Source organism: Curcuma longa, chromosome 12 (assembly GCF_044706935.1).
Source record: "Curcuma longa cultivar G26 ecotype Majalengka, Jawa Barat chromosome 12, ITB_CL_G26_1.1, whole genome shotgun sequence".
Classification (NCBI taxonomy): domain Eukaryota; kingdom Viridiplantae; phylum Streptophyta; class Magnoliopsida; order Zingiberales; family Zingiberaceae; genus Curcuma; species Curcuma longa.
The window spans coordinates 1,271,654-1,288,618 of NC_133872.1; the positions used below are offsets into that span (position 1 = coordinate 1,271,654).

The 16,965-nt window shown below is 37.8% G+C and overlaps 4 protein-coding genes across 5 annotated transcripts; 3 read left to right on the forward strand and 1 right to left on the reverse strand.

Annotated features, from left to right (window-relative positions):
* The first annotated feature begins 5,587 nt into the window (after positions 1–5,587).
* Positions 5,588–7,091, forward strand: LOC141842634 (NAC domain-containing protein 54-like). The gene is made up of 3 exons (XM_074730682.1): positions 5,588–5,744; positions 5,875–6,152; positions 6,771–7,091. Exons 1-3 carry the CDS (start codon positions 5,588–5,590, stop codon positions 7,089–7,091), a joined length of 756 nt encoding a protein of 251 aa, XP_074586783.1.
* Positions 7,092–7,923: 832 nt separating this feature from the next.
* Positions 7,924–8,472, forward strand: LOC141843398 (calcium-dependent protein kinase 13-like). Its single transcript, XM_074731469.1, has one exon. The coding sequence runs from the start codon at positions 7,924–7,926 to the stop codon at positions 8,470–8,472; it is 549 nt and encodes a 182-aa protein (XP_074587570.1).
* Positions 8,473–9,088: 616 nt separating this feature from the next.
* On the forward strand, positions 9,089–12,340 carry LOC141842638 (uncharacterized). Its single transcript, XM_074730685.1, has 5 exons — positions 9,089–9,317; positions 9,431–9,643; positions 11,703–11,786; positions 11,867–11,995; positions 12,150–12,340. The coding sequence occupies exons 1-5, from the start codon at positions 9,126–9,128 to the stop codon at positions 12,282–12,284; spliced, it is 753 nt and encodes a 250-aa protein (XP_074586786.1). The 5' UTR covers positions 9,089–9,125; the 3' UTR covers positions 12,285–12,340.
* A 773-nt stretch (positions 12,341–13,113) lies between these two features.
* LOC141843168 (pentatricopeptide repeat-containing protein At5g48730, chloroplastic) lies at positions 13,114–16,642 on the reverse strand. 2 transcript variants are annotated; one of them, XM_074731207.1, is made up of 4 exons: positions 16,184–16,642; positions 14,587–14,817; positions 14,411–14,499; positions 13,114–13,989 (listed from the first exon to the last, which is right to left on the reverse strand). In XM_074731207.1, the coding sequence occupies exons 1-4, from the start codon at positions 16,589–16,591 to the stop codon at positions 13,302–13,304; spliced, it is 1,416 nt and encodes a 471-aa protein (XP_074587308.1). In that variant the 5' UTR covers positions 16,592–16,642; the 3' UTR covers positions 13,114–13,301. The 2 variants fall into 2 exon arrangements, with proteins under 2 accessions (XP_074587308.1, XP_074587307.1); XM_074731206.1 differs by having other exon boundaries at positions 14,411–14,817.
* Between the last annotated feature and the right edge of the window lie 323 nt (positions 16,643–16,965).

The window sequence follows — 16,965 nt, forward strand, 5'->3', positions numbered from 1 at the left end:
CTCCTGCGTCGTGACCAACTGCAGTTTCTCGATTTACCTCCTCACAAATGGTCGTGGGGCCGACCGTGTGGAGCCGCTAAGGTGGCGGATTCCACCTTTTTACAGAAGACTATTGATTACTTTTCTTGCAGAGCACTAAAAAAAATTCACATTTAGCGATTGAAATTTCAATCGTTAATCGATCGTTAAACATATTTAATGATCGAATAATAATAGAAAAAAATCATAAAAATTTTCATCGTAAATTAATTTAACGATCAAATTAATATTCTATCACTAATTTAACAATTAAATATTAATTCGGTCGTTAAAATAACATTTGATTGTTAATATATTTTTTTTATTAAAAAAATGGAAGACATAATGATCCAATTACAAATCTATTAGTATTTGAGTGACTGCTTTGTAATGTGATCACTATAATTTAGAAATTCTTTTTTTTTAGAAAATAACTACAGAAATTAAAATTTTTGTTACTAATTTTTCATAAATTTGGATAATATATCCTCATTTTTCTAATTTATACCCTATTTAACTCAAAATATATTCAAAGTAATTCACAAACCTATCATATACAATATCCATACCACAAACATATTATATATAATCAACATTCACTCCAGCAAAACATGGAATCCGCCATCCTAGCGGCCCCACACGGTTAGCTCCACGACCATATATGAAGAGGTAAATCGTAAAACTGCAGTTGACCACGACGAATACAATCAACATTCACAACTCATATCAAAACATATCATAAAATAATATCCAAACAATACAAATAATATTCAAATGATACAATCAATGTCCAAACAATACAAATAATATCCAAATGATACAATACAATATTCAAATGATACAATTCATATATAAAGTTTTATAGGTTTATGATATAAATCCCTAATCAATTGATACAAACAATATCCAAATGATACAATTAATCTTTTCTACAAGTAAACCTAAACCCTTGACTAATTTTTTTATATTGTACAAACTATCAGTGATTATGTTATCAGCTGGTAACAACTCTTACATTAATTGACAAATGTCATCGTAATATATATCGTTCAGATAAATAATATTTTATTTTGATGTTCAATAGCTTAGTAGTAGTTGATAGTTGAGAATTACTATAAAGTAATGTCTTCTCACACTTCTCTTTCACTAGCATTTAACATGTCATATAGTTTTTGGATTTCAAGTGTTGGCATTTCATCAACATTTCTATGATCAAATGCGATTATCGTATTGTAAATCATTGATTGTATTGTATTGTCATTAAATGATAATTCATGTTGAGCAATATAGACAAATGACGAAGCACCAGAATGTCCAATTAGCTCAAACATAAAAGGTTCTCCATGACAGTATCAATTACAATAATTTGAAACAAATTTAATTTTACCTTTATGCACTTTCACAGTATCCTTATCACAGAAAGCTGTATTCCTACATTTATAATAATTACACGGATACCATAATTGATCACCATTCATATACTTCGGATGACGCTTAGCAAATTCTACAAACTTTTTACTCCATCAAAATATTCTTTGATAATAAGCTCATTTTCTAATCTATTATACATCTAAATTTTATTCATATATATTGTAACCTAATAAGAAATAAATTTGCAACATTATTAAATGTGTAAAGTTAAACATGCATATAGTTATAACATAAACTTAATTAAAATATAAACCACTTAAACTTAAACTACATATGATGTTTGAACTTCAAAATCAACAATACCACTAACAGATAAGATCACAAATAGACAGGTGATAAGTGCTCAGAATATGCAGTATACCTGAAGATAACAAAATAACAATCTAAAATTAGCATCAATTACATTACATAATATCTAAAATATAACAATGAAATTCTTTCAATATATAATTGTTTGTGCACTCGATCTCTCGGCCAAGATTGCACGTGCGTCTGAACGCAGTTGCACTCATGTTCGGCAGCATGTATTTCTGTCGAGGCTGATCTTGCAACCAACCACGTGACACTTGGCCCGATATTGCAGCCAGCCACACCACCAGCCCCACGACTGCCCTAACCTGATTCGTAGCGGGCCATGTGCCCAACCTCCACGCTTGCCCCTGCGACCCCATGGCTAGCCCCATCGATAGCCCTACGGCTAGCCCTGCGACCAACCTCGCCGCCAGCTCGGCAGCCATCCCCTTTCGACAACCTTGCAGCCATGAGGCCAACCCCACGACCGGCCTCGCCGCCAGCCCGACGACCAGCCCCCCCCCCCTTTGCAAACCTGCAGCCATGACGTCTAGGGGTGCAAACGAATCGAGCCGGTTCGCGAGCTTTTCGATCGAGCCAGCTCGAATAATATTTGATTTGTATTCAAAATTATCAAATTCGAGCCGAATTCGAACATGTTCGATAATTTTTCGAGCCAAATTCAAATCTATAATATTATTCGCGAGCTGCTCGAATTAAGGCATTTCGAACTAAAGTTTGATTTTGCTCGAATTAAGGTTCGAATAATTCGAATCGAACTCGAATAATTTAAGGCATTTCGAATTAAAGTTTGATTCTGCTCGAATTAAGGTTCGAATAATTCGAATCGAATTCGAGCTCGAATCATATTTCGAATCAAACTCGAGCCAAAATTATTGATATTTTCGAGCTTCGAATCGAATTCGAATATCATATATATGTTTGGAGCTCGAATTCGAATATCAATATTTTTATATTATTCGATTCGATTCGACTCGTTTGCACCCTTAACCCTGTGGGCAGCCCAGTGATTGACCCCGCCGCCAACCTCGCCGCCAGCCCCGCGGCCGACCTTGCAACGATGAGAAGGGAAAAGAAAAGGGGTGGTAGAGAAGTTTACTAGGACCGATGAGGAGAACATGTCGAAGAAGAGATCGCGCTGGAGAGATCATGTTGGAAATCAAAGATCGGAAAGAGGAGATGAGGTTGAGGTTGAGATATTAGGTCTTAGGTGAGAGACAAGCATCGAGAGGTGAATGTATGATTGTAGGGAAAATTAACGGTCGAACCTTGGTTTAGTCGCTATTTTTGGATGCGGGTAGGATTATGGTAAATAGCGAGCGAACGATGGTTCATTTTATATTTTAGCGATTGAAGCCTAGTTCGATCGTTAAATTTGGATATATGGAGAGATTTAGAGTAAATAACGATTGTACAAAAGTTTGATGGCTAAAATTAGCGATCGAAACATGATTCAATCGCTAAATTAAGGGCCGAACTATGGTTTAGTCACTAATAGTAGCGACCGAAGTATGCTTCTGTCGCTAAATAGTGATCGAATTCTTATTCCATCACTAAATAGCGATCAAATTAATTATTATCACTATTTAGTGACCGAAATACTATATTGGTCGCTAATACAACAACTAGCTAGATTAAATTCGGTCGTCAATTCCGTCGTTGCTTGAGGATACTTTTATAGTGGAATTAGCGATCGAAAATTAGTCGTTAGTTTAGTGACAAATGTTTAATTGTCGCTAATTTAGTGATAGAAAAAATATCTCGTTACTAAATTAGCGATAAAAATAATATTCCATCACCAATTTAACGATGGAATTAATTTTCATTGCTAATTAAATAGAATAAATACATCGATAAATAATTAAAGATTGAATTAATGATGAAAATAATATTTCATCATTAAATTAATGATAAAAATAATATTTCATCGCTAAATTAGCTAGCAACGGAATTAATATTTGATCATTTATTAGTGATGAAATAACGTTCGAATTAATATTTGATTTTAAATTTCGACGTTAATAATCTTTGCAAACTTATTCTGTTTGGCAAGAGGAACATAAAAAATGAAGAGAAACCACTAAAGGATCATAAGGCATTTACATTGGAAGAGATCGATAGATTGCATTGCCATTCAAAGAGGGATTGAAAAAAAAAAGTTTTTTTTTCTAGATCAAACCCTATATATCAAGAATCAGCTAAATGAGATGAATAAGGACCTATATTTTCACTTTTATTTTTAATTAATTAATCCCTTGCTTAGACACCAAACCCTCAGACCTCAAGTGAGACAAGTTGCCTGCATGCACAATCGCTCATGTTTCTCTGCTCTTTTGTCTTTACACCTCCTCCATCAAGGGAAAAGGGTGATGGTGCAGGGAAACCACATGCTCATCCCCTTGCTGCACAATTTTCTTGGCTTTGCTTCATTCAAAATAAGACAGCACCAGCCGCTCTCTGATGCATCTCTTTCCAGTATGAAAGTTCTGTAGTTGATTGACATAATCTGCATTCAGATGCATGAACACAGATCACTCATTGTGTTGCCTTTTCCTTTATTCCAATCTATCTGAAAGATAGATCTCTAGCCATCTCTTACTATGCTCTGATGTTATGCTTGCTTCCTTTACAAAGACGATGATTGAACTTGCCTTGTTAAGTGATCAACTCCTCAAGTAGACTATAAACTGAATGAGTTGCAACTGGAATGTCTTTCAGTGAGAGTTCATCTCTGGCGCTTTGTTATCTGTGGATTATATTCATACCCAAAACATCAATTAGAGTTTTTTTGTTTCATTGTCATGAAATTAAAGTTGCTCATGATATGCATAGTTTAATTTGTCGTATAAATATTTTTGCAAAATTAATAAATAACTAGTACAGAGCGTAAAGTAGAAATTAAAAGAAAAAATGTGCAGGCTGACATAAGCCTGGACGAGAAGAACGTGATGTAGATATAGTCTTTTCTTTCAGTTTTCTTTGTGGCTTTTTTAATGCATCCCAAGACCTGTAAAGACTGTTCTTGTATCCATTTTAATGATCTCTCTTCTAATTCACTCATGAAAAGTTAGAGACATCATTAGCCAAAAAAGAAAAGGGAGGCTTCTCAAGATTGAAAGTAAAAGGAGTTTTCTCCTTCTTGTTCTTCACGATTTCTAAAGCTGTAAGACACGAGTTCATAACTAGTTATTGATCACAATAATTAGTTGCGGCAATGATGCATTTATTGCTTAGGATAGCCATTGAAGTAGTAGCCATGCATGATGTTCCTCATCCCTAAGTGAATTTCTTTTTATCATTAGTTATGCACAATAAATTATCACACATAAAAAGAATGGTTTGCTTTGTTTTCTTAAAACAAAAGGGGAACAATGAGAGAAAAGGAAGATCTAATGAGGTTAATTAACTTAAATTGTAAGGTATAATCCAACCGAAAGTGGACATTTGAAAACATGTCAGTTTTTACAAAAAAAAAAAGAATCGATCTATAAATTATGTGCTCATTTAATCTCTCATACGAGAGTTGAAAAAGAGATTAAAGAGGAGAAAAAAATGACCTAAATCATTACACTAATGTGTGAATGCATGAAACTTTTCAAGTAAGACTCAAGTCAAACAAATACTAAGCTGAGACAAGTAGACATATGACAAAGCAAAAGTGTAGGAATCCAATAAAGTGTGCTTTGAATCTTCTAAATGTGGACAAAGGGCAAAGCCCAAGGCATTAATTGAGAGGGAGAGGTGGGCTTGCACACGCCATTGTAGAGGAGCTGGGATAGAGGAAGAGGCAGCTGAGTGAGAGGAACAGATAGAGATCCAGGGATCGATGGCTCCAGTGGGTTTGCCGCCTGGTTTTAGGTTTCACCCGACCGACGAGGAGCTCGTAAACTACTACCTCAAGAGGAAGATCCACGGTCTCAAGATCGAACTCGATATCATCCCTGAGGTGGACTTGTATAAGTGCGAACCCTGGGAACTTGCAGGTTCATATATCTGTTCTTATCTCTCTCTATGTGCACATAAGATTGAATAATTGATGAGATCAATATCAATATCCATTTTTATGTGCGTTCTCGACTTAATTATTATATCTCGCCATTTTCATTTCCACAGAGAAATCATTTTTACCAAGTAGAGATCCTGAATGGTACTTCTTTGGCCCAAGAGATCGAAAGTATCCCAATGGATTTCGCACAAACCGTGCAACCCGAGCTGGCTACTGGAAGTCGACTGGAAAAGATCGACGAGTTTGCCATCAGAATCGAGCTATAGGTATGAAGAAAACCCTAGTCTACTACAGAGGTCGAGCACCACAAGGCAGAAGGACTGACTGGGTCATGCATGAGTATCGCCTTGACGACAAGGAGTGCGAGGATACAATGGGACTTCAGGTGCATACATAAATGCTCATTCCTTCGTATGCTTTTAGGTATATTAATTAAATTAATCATCATCAATCTTAATTGCAGGTAGCTTTTAGGTATATTAATTAAGAATTTGTTTCGAAAATACAATTCGTCGCTAATATTTCGTCGCTATTTTTAATTTCTAGCTAGACGATCGACTAATTACTCTCTGGAATTGAATTAAATAGCAAATGAGAGGGTACGTGGGTTATGCATGAAGTGCATGCAAAGTTAAAGATGGTGTGGTGGTTGCTTGCCTTTTGTCCCTGTGTCGAAGACACTCTTAATCCTCCATTAAAACTACATTATGTAATTGTCAGACATTAGATTTACTTTGTCCTAAGTTGTCATAATTACTTATATAATAATTCAATCTACATAGAAATTCATTAAAGGAAGCACAATGTTGTCGGTGCACAGTGGCTAGCTTTCCACTTTATTCCTTGCTGCATTCCAACAAGGCTTCCTTCCTCTTCCCATGACTAAAGCACTTCTATATATTTTAATGAAATATATTTGATATCAGTTGTGCTTAAAAAATTTATAAATCTAAAGATAATCTGGAAATATTATATTGATTGTTGCTCACTTGTTCTTGTTAAGGATTCATATGCATTATGTCGAGTGTTCAAGAAGAATGTGATCTCCGGCGACGTCGAGGAGCCTCATGGCCAGTGCAGCTTAACGAGCATGGCCGAAACCTCCGTCGCCATCGCCGCCGCCGCCGCCACCGTTGCCGGGTACGAGACTGCATCGTCGTCTCCGATCGACATGCTGGTCGGATCCCCCTCGTGCGCCGACGACGACGACAAGGACGACGCCTGGATGCAGTTCATCACCGACGACGCTTGGTGCTCCAATCTATCAACCAACGAGGCTGCCCAAGAACAACCTCCCTCTTCCTGCGTGGCTCCTGTTAACTAATAGCGCAATAAATTACCGTATAAACTCTGATTTTAATTATACTCTATATATTATTAACTATTAATATCAAGATTTGGGGAATTATTCTAAATAAGTAATGGAATCATTATAAGTTATTGTATTAAATCTCCAGTGGATTGATTCACTTAAGTACTCAGCTTGTTTTGAGTCTATTGGACGTCACTGGGATTTATTTTTCTGTAATTTTCTATTTTGTTTATCTTTTTTTAACCCCTTTTGTGTATGGAAGTTTAATCTGGTGGGTGAACAAACTTCTGCAATGTGGTGTAAGTAATAAATCCAGTTAAATTCTTCATTACATGTTGTGTGTTTTTGTTTCTTTCAAGGAACACTCCACAATTCTAATATAATTAAGAACTAAGACAAAATAATAAGACATGATGTTACCAAAAGTAGCAAATTACGGCCATAATTAAGCTTAACTGAAGCCGGTTAATCAATGTCATGCGGTCAAGACTGGTCAACGCCTCCCTCCCTTTCCTCCCGGCCACCTTCTCCTCCCACAAAGTTCGATTAATTCGGTCCCAGACGACACATCCCCTGATTTCGATTCTCTTCTTCGCAGGATGACGCATTTTTGCAGCTCAAAATCGCATTTTTGATCGGTAATGGGCAACTCATGCCACGGATCCTACGTCGAGAGCAAGTACTTCCCCAGCAACAGCAGCGCCGGCCGCCCCGCTGACCGGTCCCTCTCCTCCTCCTTCTCTTCCTCCGGTTCATCCTCCATCTGCGGTGGATACCGCCACCCGTACACCTGATTGATCCCGACACGCCGCCGCACCCCGCAGCGTGGCCCGACCGCGACGCCATGGCCGCTGACACCACCTGGGTGCTCGGCCACCGGACCGCGAACCTCCGGGACCTCTACACCTTGGGCCGGAAGCTGGGGCAGGGGCAGTTCGGGACGACGTACCTGTGTACGGAGATGACCACCAGGAAGGCGTACGCGTGCAAGTCGATCTGCAAGCGGAAGCTGGTGGCGAAGGAGGACCTGGAGGAGAGACGTGCACCACCTCTCCGGTACAAGAACGTGGTGACCATCAAGGGTGCGTACGAGGACGCGCTCTACGTGCACATAGTGATGGAGCTGTGCGAAGGGGGCGAGCTCTTCGACCGCATTATCCAACGCGGCCAATACAGCGAGCGCAAGGCGGCCGAGCTCACCAGGATCATCGTCGGCGTAGTCGAAGCGTGCCACTCGCTCGGCGTCATGCACAGAGACCTCAAGCCAGAGAACTTCTTGTTGGCCAATAAGGACGATGACTCCTCGCTCAAGGCCATAGATTTTGGCCTCTCAGTCTTCTTCAAGCCAGGTACTCATAATTTTCTCGTGATCTACACGCCAGTTCGTCACTGAAATGGATCGATCCCAAACTACAGTTAGTGAAAAACCAATCAATCAAACTCAGTTAGTCTAATACTCATGATTGAATTTGTCTGTAATCATTCTAACTTTCTTACATCTGCATCATTTGGAGGATAAATTATCTGAGCAGTATGAATTGGGTTTCTTGCAAGTTCAGGTCAGATTTTCAGTTAATTGCTATATTATAGCTTTTTCACTGTAAATTTAGTTACCCCTTGATATATTGTATGATAATAGTCCAATATTTGTATATCTATGTGAATAGATTAATAAAATCTAGATTTAGTTACAAATTTTAAAATATTTGCATAGATTTATTACAAATAATTTTTCTATAAAGATCTGCTAGCTGCTGAATTTACCAATTATCCATTAAGATTTATTTAATTTAAAAAGCCATTAGAGAAAACCCCACGTGGAAATTAAAATTCTGCCCGACGGTTCCTCTATTTGCTCAACGGCTATATTTGGTGCCTTGATTTGAAATCAAAAGGGTGGGTTTCCGTTTCCTTTCTAAAACAATTTTCCTTCGTCGCCGCTCGATCGCCTTCCTAGGGTTTCTCTTCTCCGCCGCTCCGTCTGCCCGAAAGCCGCCGGTAGCTGCGATACCTTCGTCGTTGGTGGGGTCGCTCTCGCCGAAGACGATGGATCTGTCCCCGGGCACTGAGAATTACATCAAAGAATCCATCGAGAGCTCGCTTGGCCTCCCGGTCTCCGTCAAGAGTCTCAGCCTGAAACTGATCGCCTCGGAGGACGCCCGGCACCGCCTCCAAGATCAAGTATTTGTCTTGGAGGAGCGGCTCAAGGAGTCGGACAAGAGAATGGAGCAGTACAGGGTTTGTATTCTTTGTTTCCTGCTCTCTCATATTTCTTGGTCTTATGCGAGAGGGTTCGCTTCTTGATTGGAAAGTTGTTTCCCTTTGTTTACGGTTTCTATTTTGATTGTTAGGCGGAGGCGAGCATGAATGCCCAGGGAGTGAGGAGATGCGTGGAGGAGAAGGAGATGTATGCGACAAAGTACGGTGATGTGTTGAATCACTGCCGCAAGTTGGAGGAGGAATGCTCTTTATATGAGCGTGACTTGGAGAGAATCATGGAGTCGTGCGACGAGTTTGGGAAGGAGAATGAGGAGCTACGATTGAGACTGCAGGGTGCTTCTAACGTAAGTGTTGAACTCTTACGCGTTATTTATCTTCTTCAGGGAAAAATTCCTCAGATTACACGTTGCATCATATTCATATGCACAGCCATTCAAGAAAGTTTCCCAAAGAAAAAAAGGAAAAAAGAGAGGAATTTTCACTGTGGTATTATGTACTAGGAAAATAAAGATTTGTTTTTATGGATGTGAAGTAGAAAACAAAATCTAAACACGAACGTAATCAAATATAATGTTTTATTTCATTCAAATACATAAATTTTCTGGGGAAATGTTTTTGCAGACGTTTTCGGATTCTTTTCCAGGTTATGAGAACTAGAGGAAAAAAACCCCCCAAATATGCACAAAATTACAATTCTATCTTCTTTATCCAGTTACATATATGTTGTTCCTATTTCGAGTAACATAGTATTATCAGACAAAGGACTAGGGTTTCAGATAGGCATTCTCTTTACACAGTCTTGTACTATGGTTTATTTGAGAACTCCCAAGTGCAATTTTTGGATGGAGTAAATTTTGGTTTGGTCATATCGTTGAGTATATTCTCAGTGTATTCAACCTATGGTTTGCTCGCTGAAGCTAATGTATCAAACATTTTTGATGAACGAACTTCACACAGTACCTTGTATCATAGACTGTTGGGATTGCGTTACTACTCCAAATGATGAGGATGACATGTCACAGAGGAAGCAGATTCATCCTCGATATATATCTATATATGGAAAAACAATACTAGTATTGCCGGATGTGGACAGGTAATGGGTGCGTCATTCAATGAACTGTCCAAAAATATCTATGATTAGCTTCAACACCCATTGAATAAGGAGGCAAGAATGAAGTTCTTTTGTTTGACTTCATTCAAGCATTCAATTCCTTGGAAGGGCATGTTCAATCTGTTGAGTTTGAACCTACTCCGTGTTGCCTTCTTCATATGCTAGGCATAAGAAAACATCAAAAAGGCTATGAAAAAGTGTCTTTTTCATAATAGGGGTTTTAATGTTTATAGGTTGTGATATTTAGGGAATTCTCTTTGAATTGCTAATTCTAATCTCATAAAATTAACAAGCATGGATATGTAATGCTACTTAGTATAAGACTGTCACTGGTTCATATCTGCAAACTATATTGACTGGAGCTTGCATGCCGTTCAAGTTAAAACTGCAGTTTCATTGTGAAACCTTGATCATGCTTGGTTGGGCACAACAAAATCATCTGGTAGAAATAGTATGTATTTATATTGTTCTCCTTAAGGGCCCAATTGTCCAAGCCTTTCTCTGAATCATGTAACATTAACTTCATTTCTGTGTAAGATTTAACTGTCCGTAGCCTTGCCGACATACAGAAAGTTAGCTGGTTATAGTATGTATTTATGCAATTCTGCTTGAGAGACCAACTAGTCTATTGTTTCATCTGATCCGTTGTCATTTGTTTCATTTCTATGCAAGAAAAGACCTCCATTGCTTGGCTGCTTTACAGAAACTGATGTTCTTGTATTATTATCTTCAGTTTTGCTTGTAAAATTTCACAGCATGCTTGATGTTGCTTCTTATGTTACATTCATCTGAAGATTTTGTTCTGTTCATGTTTCTGATTGTTATGCTAGTGGACACTTCCTGGCTCTCTTGGCAGCCTTAGAAAGGGACTTTATTCATAATTAACAATTTCAATACTTTGATTTGAAATGCCATGTTGTCTATTTTGATGACTGCTTTTGTTTTATGGGGACCCCCCCTCCTTAAAGTTAAATAAAGAAAAATAGAATGTAATTTCGTTCACTAGTTCTTTGCGGCCAGTAGTAGCTGCCTATCAATTCACTAGATACCATCTGAATTCCTTAAATACAATCATATTGAAATTTTACTCATCAGTCACTATTCTTATCATTGACCTAATGCTTAATATTTCTGGGTTCTCTGCCCTTGAAATCAATGATTTGTTATTTAGGAAATTAATGTTTGTATGCCTAACATAACTGGTGGTGTCTTGAACCATTTAGAGATATATTCACTCAGTTACTACATATACGTTTGTTTCTTTTGATAATCTATGTAATCCTTTTTAACAGCTGGAGTCATTGGCTACTGAAATTGAGTCCCTGAACAAGGACAAGGAACATTTAAGGATAAATCTTCACAGAGCTGAAGAAGAGGTTTTAAATCCATTTCATCCTTATTCTGCCTATTCACAATCCATATGATAAGTAATCTAGTATTTTACATATCATTCAAGGTCAAGGTTCTTTTCCAAGAGAACAAAATGCTGGATGAAGAGAACAAGAGGCTGCTGGAATTACTGAAAAGAGAGAGGCAGCAACAAGGATCCAACAGCCACAAGCGTTCCGCTAGTGCTTCTGCTAAAGTGAGAATAACATAAATCAGAATTTTCAGTTGTTATCTCAAGTATCAACCTGTTTTAACATGATCAGAATGACTTGTTTATTGTCCTAGATAATTCTGAGGATACAAACAAAAATATATCAAGAATGCTAATGCATCTTTTTTCATTTGTTCAGGGTAAACGCAAGTCAAGCGCGAATGATGGAAGTCCTTTCGGACGAAGGATTGATTTTGAATCTGCAGATTCGTCAAGACCGCCTTTGTCACCAATCCAGCAGAACTCTCCCGAGTCTAGAATGCGTAAGAAGTGAGAAACCCACTATCGTTCTCTTGACCTCATGTTAAAAGCAATGTTCTCTAAATTTGACAACCTGCTTGGTGTGCCCTTGTCCAGTTCAACAATTGTTGTTCTTGTCCTACTAAGAACTGATAGTTTTGATTGCTCATATGAAGTACAGTAAGATAGTTTGCTAGCTTTGCGGCTGTTAACAAAATAACAATGAAGTAAAAAGTTCCTTAGAATTTGAGGTCTTTGTAAACAAACGTACTGATTGCATCATTCTGGTCTCCGTTACTTGACTAGATTATGAACATCCAACATGTATGTGTGTATTGAGCTAAATATGAGTGAATAGGGATGTTGAATGTTGACTCGAAGTATGAGTGTCCTAGTATTAGAGGTTTGAGAATTGTTATTTACAATACGGTGATCTTACCATAATACTTTGTTAGATGATATCCAATACATGCATTAGGTCAAACTATAAAAAAATAATGAATATTTAATTTGTCAAAATATTTCACGAAATAATTTGATAAACAACATTTTGCGTCAACATTGTTCTAAATTATTTGACAAAGCAATTTGAGTAGCTAAAAAACAGTGTTTTAGTATAACAAGTGGGAAGAAACTTGGATTAGGTAAATTTAAATAGGGAGATGGAATTTGATACGTATACTTTGCTCAACATTTTTTTGGAATTAATAAACTATTTGAAAAATCTTAGTATATAATGAAAGTTCAGATTCATAAAGTCCGATTTTGATTTTACTAAAGATTTAATCTTGTTTTACAAAAGGTACAACATTCAGATTCATACATTTTTTTATGAAAATTTATTTTAAAATATAAAGTATATTTTTCATGAAAAGGATCCAAATATCGCTGCATCCAAATTTTAGTTGAACTAAGCTGGGAAGATCATTAGAAAACTCTCTATTTCCTCTCATTCTTATTTGTTCAAAACATAATCAATAGAAAAACTTTAATAGCTCGAGATGAAACTACCATAACTTCAGCACCAAAAATACTGGATGCCCCCATCAGTTCAAGCGATGTAGCTTTTACTTAGATCCCGAATGTCTTGAACATGACGGCCATTGATTCCTCGACTGAGATACGCCTTGATCATGGTGCTGTAGGTGATCTTGTCAGGCGTACAACCTTGGCCCTTCATCATCTCCAGCACTCCCTTCATCTCAGCCAAAAGCCCTGCTCTGCCATATGCATCCACCAAGCAGTTGAAGAAAACCACGTCTAGCATCACATCAGAGTTCTCAATGAATCTCAATACAGCCTTTATTTTACTCCCAGCACCTACCCTTCCATATGCTCTGATAAGCGAACAAAGCGTGACACAATTTGGCTTGATCCCTTCCGACTTCATTAATCGAAAGATGTATTCCATTTGTTTTAGATCTCCTGCCCTCCCGAATGCATCAATGACAACATTGTAGGTCACCAGTGTCCAGGAAAAGTAGTACTTCTGCATGTACTCCATGACCGCGCCCATCTTCTCATACCTTTTGGATTTGCCATAGGAATCGAGAAGTATGTTGAAGGTCTTGATATCAGGTGATATGCCAGAACTTTGAAACTTGTCATAGCACTTCTCCATCATCTCAAGCTGCCCACTGCCTCCGAATGCTCGAAGTGTTGCATTCATTGTCCAAACATCAGGTTTGCATTCTTTGTGGGAGAGCATTTCCATAAGTGTAGATTCCATCTCCACAAACCTATCAAGCAAGGGGAAAGAACCAGAGATATGAGTGTTTGTCTTCTCAAAGACCAAACAAAACTATAAAGAAAAACTGCAGTCAGCTAAATGTGGTCTGAAGTTGTTGTAGTTTTATTTACCATATTGTTTCTACACTACAATGCTTACAAGCTCTGACGTGTTTTCTGATTAAAACAAACCAAAGTTCAGCGATAGATAGTCTTTGGCAAAGAGAAACAGTTCGCCCAGACAGTCAAGAGCCAACAGCTTCAGGTTAATTAGGGTGATGAAAAAAGAGAAAGCAAACATTCAAGTATAGAATTTCTAAAGAAGATAAGTGACTTCCTAACAAAACAAAAGAATTTGATGAGTCATTTCACATTCCCTCCACTTTTAATTCCATTCCATTCTAGATTACCAAATAGGCCCTAACTATTTACCTTCCCGCTTTTCCATAAGCATCAATCAGAGTGTTGTATGTTATGATGTTTGGCTTTATACCCTGGCTCTCCATATCAGATAGAAGAAGCTGAACTTTGTCAAATGCAAAGACTTGAAGACAGGATTTTATAAGAATGGAATACGTATAAACATCAGGTTGGCAGCCATCAGTAACCTTCATCTTGTTAAGCAGGGCAAATGCTTGGTCAAGCAGGCCACTTCTACTGTATGCAGATACGAGAGCAGTATATGTCTCATGGTTTATGATGCAACCTTCATCAACCATATCTTGGAAAAGTGCCTGGGCTCTTTCAGGCTGTTTGCATTTCCCTAACATGACAATGAGTTTTATGTATATGCTGGAATTAGGCCTATACCATAATTGCTCGCGAAGAAGTTCAAACACCTATAGCAAGTGAAAATTAGTAGTACACTAAAAACTATTGTATTAAGAGACGAGGAAGTAGATGAAGTAGAAACTATCGTGATTCTATGAGTTTCAGATTTGGAAGACAAGACCTAGGCTATTTAGCTTGTAGTTTGTCTTGTAGTCATCATGAAGCATTAGATGGATAATGAGAAAAGATAATGAAATCAATTGAACTATAAGCATACATGGAAAGCTACATCTTACACTTAGAAGATTCACAATCAAACTTCAATGTACATAGCAGTCCTCACAAAACCATAGTTGAAGCCTGGTTGGAACCCAATAATTTTTTTAGAGTGGAAATGGGAAAAGGCATCAACTACAACTCTTTCATGCATCAATAACTAAGTCCAAGAAACTGGATGGCGAAATGACATGGTCTCAAAAGGAAATAGCTAATGGTTTTGTTACATATTTCACTAACTGAACAAAATTAGCATGATTGGCAAAATACAAAAGACTTCTATTTCTTTCCATACAGCTCATTTATGGTGATACACGGAGAAAAGTATAATACTTGATACAAGTATGAATCTACTAGACAATCCATAAAAGCATTTGTTGTTACAACCAGAGGCCTTGTGCTCAGTCACATAACCTACAACAAAGTCATGGGAACACAAGATTCTCTAAAAGTTCTGAGCTGAAACTTTAGACTATTAAATGATCAACTATAGAACTGTAGATCCAGCATTTTTTAATGCAGAAGATTGGGAGAGCACTCACTACAGGTGGCTACAAAGGGGTCTTAGAACTTATAGTTTTAAAACATAGTTAATAGGGACAATCCTAATAAGCACAAACAGCTATATTAGATTTCACCTGAGAAATGATGAACAAAAAGTGGAGGTTCACTAATATCTCAGCAAAATCATGAAACATCCATGAACTCAGTGTGATCTTGGCAGAAAACTAATACATAGCAAAATCATCAATATCGTGAACTCCTTGGCAGATGACTATATAATAAGAACCGGAAATTGTTCAGATTTTCTTGTATCTTCCTGCTCTTAGTTCTTAAGTCTGTATCGTTGGTACTTGAGTTGGGAATATGCAAATCTGAGAGCAATGATAGGTGATGGCTTCAAGGCTAAATCGTGTTCAAACAGTAATAGTCATGCTTTATTTATTCATCTTTGTGTGCCTAATACGCCATACAAGGCAATCCATAAATTAGTAATCAAAATTCATCGCCGACAAAAGCACTATAAACAACCATTAATTAATGATAAATGCAACGGAAGGAGAAATGTTTTCCCTTGAGACACGAACAAAATTGCGATTGTAATATTTTACACAGGAAAGACCGATCAAAATCAAGAGAATAAAGGGAGACATGGACCTTGAGAGCAGACTCCCATCGGAGGGCAGTGATTCTCTCGTGGAGGGCTTCGAGGATGGTACGGGGGAGCAACTTCCTGGAATTGGTCTTCCCTCGCTTCTTCTCGATGACAGCCTTGGTGGCCTCCCTCCTCAATATGACGGATAAAGCTTTCTTGGAAGCAATCTTACGATTCACCTCCTCCCTCTTCTCTCTATCCATTAATTCCCTCTCTTTCTCCTTCTCGTTTTCGCCTCTGCTTGCGCTGCGCCTGTAGGGTTGCGATTGAGCCGCCGTAACGGCCACAGGGACACTCTTCCACGGATTCCTCTTCTTACTGAGCTCGAGCGAAGGAGAGACTGAGGAGGTTGAGGGAAAGTTTGAGAAGGGAGAAGGAGAGGCGACGGCGACGGCGGCGATGGCCGCCATCGCGGCGGAACTGGAGGAGATTGTGGCTGTGGCGGTCACTGGTGGGCAAAGGAGAGCCGGACTATTTTTATTTAGAGAAAATGTTTTGCCCCTTTTTTGGCCCTTTAAAATATGGGAAATTAAAAAAAAAAGGCTAAAAAATGAAAAGTACTTTAAAAGATGACCGCTATTTGTTTTGATTTAAAGTTTTCTGTGTTAAATCGATTTATTAAATATTAAGATTAATTAAGTGTTTAGTTGGTGAGAATAATTATTCTATTTTTTAATAAATTCTATAAATAATTATTTGATGGCAAAGTCTAGTCATTCCTATTCTCCTAGATTAGTTTTTTCTTCTTCTAAAATTATAAACTACTTTACTCTGTTTTAAATAA

Bases quoted from the DNA above. Each gene is read 5' to 3' on its own strand.
- LOC141842634 (XM_074730682.1), top strand. From the start codon at position 5,588: ATGGCTCCAGTGGGTTTGCCGCCTGGTTTTAGGTTTCACCCGACCGAC. The intron at 5,745-5,874 runs GTTCATATATCT...TCATTTCCACAG, and splicing joins CGAACCCTGGGAACTTGCAG to AGAAATCATTTTTACCAAGT. The intron at 6,153-6,770 runs GTGCATACATAA...GTTCTTGTTAAG, and splicing joins AGGATACAATGGGACTTCAG to GATTCATATGCATTATGTCG.
- LOC141843398 (XM_074731469.1), top strand. From the start codon at position 7,924: ATGGCCGCTGACACCACCTGGGTGCTCGGCCACCGGACCGCGAACCTC.
- LOC141842638 (XM_074730685.1), top strand. From the start codon at position 9,126: ATGGATCTGTCCCCGGGCACTGAGAATTACATCAAAGAATCCATCGAG. The intron at 9,318-9,430 runs GTTTGTATTCTT...TTTGATTGTTAG, and splicing joins AGAGAATGGAGCAGTACAGG to GCGGAGGCGAGCATGAATGC. The intron at 9,644-11,702 runs GTAAGTGTTGAA...CCTTTTTAACAG, and splicing joins GACTGCAGGGTGCTTCTAAC to CTGGAGTCATTGGCTACTGA.
- LOC141843168 (XM_074731206.1), bottom strand. From the start codon at position 16,591: ATGGCGGCCATCGCCGCCGTCGCCGTCGCCTCTCCTTCTCCCTTCTCA. The intron at 14,818-16,183 runs GTCCATGTCTCC...CACTTGCTATAG, and splicing joins GATGGGAGTCTGCTCTCAAG to GTGTTTGAACTTCTTCGCGA. The intron at 13,990-14,410 runs GTAAATAGTTAG...CTTGCTTGATAG, and splicing joins GCTTATGGAAAAGCGGGAAG to GTTTGTGGAGATGGAATCTA.